This window comes from Pundamilia nyererei, unplaced genomic scaffold (assembly GCF_000239375.1).
Source record: "Pundamilia nyererei isolate P.nyererei 1_Seehausen unplaced genomic scaffold, PunNye1.0 scaffold00054, whole genome shotgun sequence".
NCBI lineage: Eukaryota > Metazoa > Chordata > Actinopteri > Cichliformes > Cichlidae > Pundamilia > Pundamilia nyererei.
Genome location: NW_005187455.1, coordinates 1,185,379 through 1,190,336, shown reverse-complemented (window position 1 = coordinate 1,190,336; position 4,958 = coordinate 1,185,379). Strand labels below are relative to the sequence as shown.

The 4,958-nt window shown below is 38.4% G+C and overlaps 1 protein-coding gene across 1 annotated transcript; it reads left to right on the top strand.

Moving 5' to 3' along the window:
- Nucleotides 1-741: 741 nt before the first annotated feature.
- ciao2b (cytosolic iron-sulfur assembly component 2B) lies at nt 742-1,896 on the top strand (the record flags this gene model as incomplete). The annotated part of the gene is made up of 4 exons (XM_005733684.1): nt 742-831; nt 1,087-1,212; nt 1,355-1,400; nt 1,507-1,896. Coding segments are annotated over 4 exons (363 nt in total), but the record flags the coding sequence as incomplete, so codon positions are not given.
- Nucleotides 1,897-4,958: the final 3,062 nt, after the last annotated feature.

Here is a 4,958-nt window from a genome sequence, read left to right as displayed (position 1 = left end):
TTTTACTGTGGTTTAGAGTGCATTTTCGCTTTAGAGATATGCCCTTCATCATTTTTTTACTGATGTTCATGTATTCTATTATTTGCCTGACTTAAAAGCTAATGCCAGTGCCATTCAGCTAGATAATGAAATGGAGGGAGTTAACAGCAGTTTAAGAAGTAGCACGATTGTATCTGGGTTTACCGACAAGTAACAGTAGTCACATTGTTAGTATTGAAAGCGTAACTAAACATTTTGAAGTGCAACTGTGTTTTAATAGGTTAGTTAACCATCGTAGATTAAATTTATAAACACCGTTAATGATTTAGGTTGCTCAATTCGTATTCTCAGGAATGTAAAATTGTCTCATTTTTGTAAATATATTTTATTATATAATTTGAACAATTTGACAGTTTTTAATTGAGTTATTGTTAAGCTGATGTTAGTATTTCTTGGACTTATGTACAGTGGCTATGCAAACAGCTTAAAGTTTGTCTTTTTGTCCTTTCTTTCCCCTCCTCCCAGCTGGTTATGGCCAATCTCTGTACTTTGATAAGCCTGATTCTGCTGGAGGTTTCTCCCTGTTACAAGGGAGCTCTTCTGTTCCACTTTTACCAAACACTTGCTTCACAGGAGATATCGTTCTTTGCGTTTCTCTCTAATATTGTTGGATCTTTACTTTAATATCATTAGTACACTGATTACAGTAGTGCAGAAACAAAAATATTTATTATTTGTATTATACCGTCTTGAATTCTTTAACTAAAGTTACATCTGATCAGATCTATCAATGACCCAGAGCATCCACTGTCACTGGAAGAGCTCAATGTTGTGGAGCAAGTTCGAGTTAAGGTATGGGGTTTTTTTTGCTTCCTATTATCTTATATTTTTCCTATGTTTGTAGTAGTGTGAATAAAGAAATAAAAAGATGCTCTATAACAGACTTGCAGATTACTTTAGTAAAGACATGGTTGAAGACAGTTGAATCCAACAACAAACATTTCATTCAAAAGTATTAACAGTGAATTTCATTGATAAATGAATGCAGTATGCTGTTAGGAAGATAAATTGATGAATGAAGTTTATTATTTGTGTATGCTTCCTCAGGTTAATGATGCAGAGAGTACTGTGGGTATTGAGTTCACGCCCACCATCCCTCACTGCAGCATGGCAACACTCATTGGTCTGTCCATCAAAGTCAAGCTTCTGCGCTCCCTGCCAGACAGGTTCAAAGTATGTTTATGCATGTTTTTTCACATGGCATGCACATTTCACCTTAAACATATTTTACAGTGTCAAATTTTTATGTGCTTTAATTTTTTGTTATTTTCAATTGTGGCCTAAATTGCAGTATATTTTTTCTATTTCCTCTCAGATTGATGTTTGTATCACTCCTGGGACTCATGCTTCAGAGGAAGCAGGTAAAACTCCATAGAGAGAAAGGAGGCGAGATGGAGTTTTAGACCATTTTTACCAGTATAATCGAATGCATTATTTATCATACTGCTTATGTCATTGTGTGTACAGTGAACAAACAGCTGGCAGACAAAGAGAGAGTGGCAGCAGCTCTGGAGAATGCATCTCTACTGGAGGTGGTCAACCAGTGTCTGTCGACCAGGAGCATCTGAACAGCCAGCCAGCTTTACTCTTGTCAGCTTTTAGACTCAGATTTTTGCAGGAGGACTTGTTTGGTTTCTTTGAAAACTTGGTTTGTATCTACCAACTATCTGCACACCCCTACTCCTGGTATGAGTAGCGGGAATGATCAGGATCATACAGGTTCTGTACATTGGCAACATTTACTGAATAAGAGTGCAGACAAAGCCAGTTCTTAAATTGCCAAAGAATAATATAATCTGAGTGTAAGCTCGTAACACAGAGTCGTTTGGACAAATAAATTATTCTTCCACCTGGAAATTTTAACAGTGTGGAAATGCAGAGAAACTCTACCTGTTACATTTGTCATATACACTCACCGGCCACTTTGTCAGGTATACCTGTTCAACTGCTCGTTCATTTAATTATTAATCAGCCACTCTTATGTGAAGAACCAATTGCATTTCAACATATATACACGAGAAGGGTCATCCGCTGAAGTTTCAGTGCTAGACTGGCTGGCCTGAGAATGTTATAAAATGCTTTATCTAGTGGGGTTTCCCCACTATCCATCCACTTGTGGGGTTTACAGAGAATGGTCTAAATAAAAAAGAGAAAATATCCAGTGAGAGGCAGGTTTCTGTTAGATTTGTATTGTTGGATTGTCATTTATGCCTAGAAATATATATTTATATATGCTTAGCTTTGAAGGTCTGTAACAACTCTGTGTAGCATGAAGAGGGGAGTGCATTCACTCCTCTTCAGAGGGTTCTGGCATAGATCACACACCTCCTAGGAGAGGTCGTATCTTCTCTTGCTGATATATGGTGTAGCAAACACGTATATCTGTTTAAGTATAAGAGCCTTTTGTTCAGATGGACCGCTAGACTCCTGGCACCAGCTTTGGGGAGTCTTCACAGGGTCACATCTTGACCTCACACAGACAAGGTATTCTTTGTCCACATGTATACCTATATGAAATGTCATATGTTAATGAACCTATGCATATTCATGTAACCACAATAAAAGGAGTGCTATGGGAAACCTGGTTGAGAGTGACGGAGGTCAAGTGGGTGGAACGACACTTGGCTCCAGGCAGGTCTCCCTCATGCATGAGTAACACAAAGAACTTTGCTTCCAGCATCATTCCACAAAACTGAAGTCTACTCACTGGTTTCTTGAACATGCCAATAACTTCACTGTACTACAATGGCCTCCACAGTCACCAGATCTCAATCCAATAGAGCAGCGGTTCCCTTCATGGGCCATGGACTGGTACCGGTCTGTGAGTGGTTTGGTACCGGGCCGCGAGAGTTGAGGCTCGGGTTCCAACGTGATAACAGTGAGGTGTACCTAACAAAGGAATTTGTGACTCATAATTTCTCTGCAATAACTGTTGTATATAATCTTAATGTTTTTGAAATGTTATTAAAATGTACAGCTTATTAAATGAAAATGATGCTTTTGTCTTTTTTCCCTGTACGTGTACTGTGATGTAGAACTTCTACTACAGAGCTGGTAATTTATGGTTAAACACGGCAACTGTTTATTTAGTAAAATTTGTGTTTACATTAGTCCACCAGGAGGCAGCCTTGTCTTATTCGTGTAAGGCGGGCCACGTGAAGCTTATGTCCGTCAGATGTGAGGAGGCATTCTGGCAGAACAAACTGCACTTCTGATATGTCCAGCATGCTTGTCCACCCACTCACCAATCAGCTCGGGTTTCCTTTAAGTCCTTTGTGCAAGAAGGGCTTCTGCATTGTCACAAGCATTTCTGAACTCATGTTGTGTAAAAGATGTGTAACTTTAGCACAAATATGAAAATAATATGTGAGTAAGATATAGTTCAAAATGTTAAAATCAAGCAAAAGAATGATAAAACATGGATTTGTTTTTGTTTTTTTAATTTTAAAAGTAAGTATCGCGATACAGCTGTTTGTCTCGCTGGGGGAAAAGGGTTATGTAATCAAACTGTTGACGGTCTTCTCTCTGAGAGTGGAATTTGGTGTTTCTTTCCAAATTCAATGACGTCAGAAACCCTTATATATAGTGTTTGTGTGTCTTTTGAGAAAATAACTGTTTTTCAGGTTACACTAATGCTGTTTTTTCTCTCTCTTGTTCCACATCTGGAAACATTGCATCACTATTAAAACTCCGGATAAGAGACCCTGCCGGCACAGCTGCATTGGCCGAACCCAGAGTCATACCTTCAAAGAGTTGAGCCTAGGAAGGAGGAAAAATACTGTCATCTGAAAATGAAAATGGCATGAACAGAACAGGATCATTTTTGGTCTATGTAGATGTAAAAGATGGGGATAGAAATGACATTTGTGGGGAGAAAAGCTTTTAACCATAAAGCATTTTTTAGTGTTTCCCTGGCAGTTCTTTATACCGTTTATGTTCAAGTGATCACTAAAATTGAAGTTCATTTAGGTAATGATGAACAAGTAATTACTTGGAGGTGTTCCAAGAGGGCTGCCAAGCTGAAAGACTTGCTTCTAGAAGAGGTTTAGATTTGCTCAGTCAGTTTAAGAGGAGAGGTGGTTATCTACCAGTCAGAAGGTCAGTGGTTTGATCCCTGGCTCTTTCAATCCATAAATTGTTCTTGACGCAAGATACTGCACCCCAAAGTTTTCCTGACGTATCCCACAGACATCCAGCGTGTACATTATTGTGTGAACAGATGATTGTGGCTTCTTGAAAAAGCTGCTATTAAGTACAGTTGCTTTCATTTGTTACCTGGTTGAATAGCTAAGGGGCTGCTTCCAGGAGCTTTTGAATAGGAAGAAAAGGGGGGACCAAGAACAAGGCAGGAGAACCCGACAGGAAAACAAAATGTTTGATCAGGGATTTTAGAAAGCATGGAAACACTGCATATTATTGTGTGCATCATTTGCAGGCCTGTGCAGCCAGATCAATGCTAAGACATGAAAAGGGTTACATATCATTTATCATTTTGTAAAGAATAGCTGTTTCCAAAGTGGCAAACAAAGTATTTAGCCATTGAAGAATATGTCAAAATTCTACTGAAGTAGCATAATAGTACTGATTCTTCTAAAAAATAAAATATATAAAGCTTAAAACACCTAAAATACAAATGCATATTTGTTACCTGCCATTCTCTTTACAGTATTTTGGCAGTTAGCTGCACCTACAATCCTTTTTCAGGTCTGGCCAGTGCCACCACATACCTTCCCCTCTAGACACACACCTACTGGTAACACTACCGAAGTTATTACAATGTTTTATGACTAAATGTCTTGTGTTGTCTATAGAAAGTATAAATATTATTTATGGTCTCATTTAGCTAAACTACATTTTCCACACAGTCACTGTGATCATGAAACTACTTCCTCATGTAGCTCTCCTTCAGCAGTCTTTGC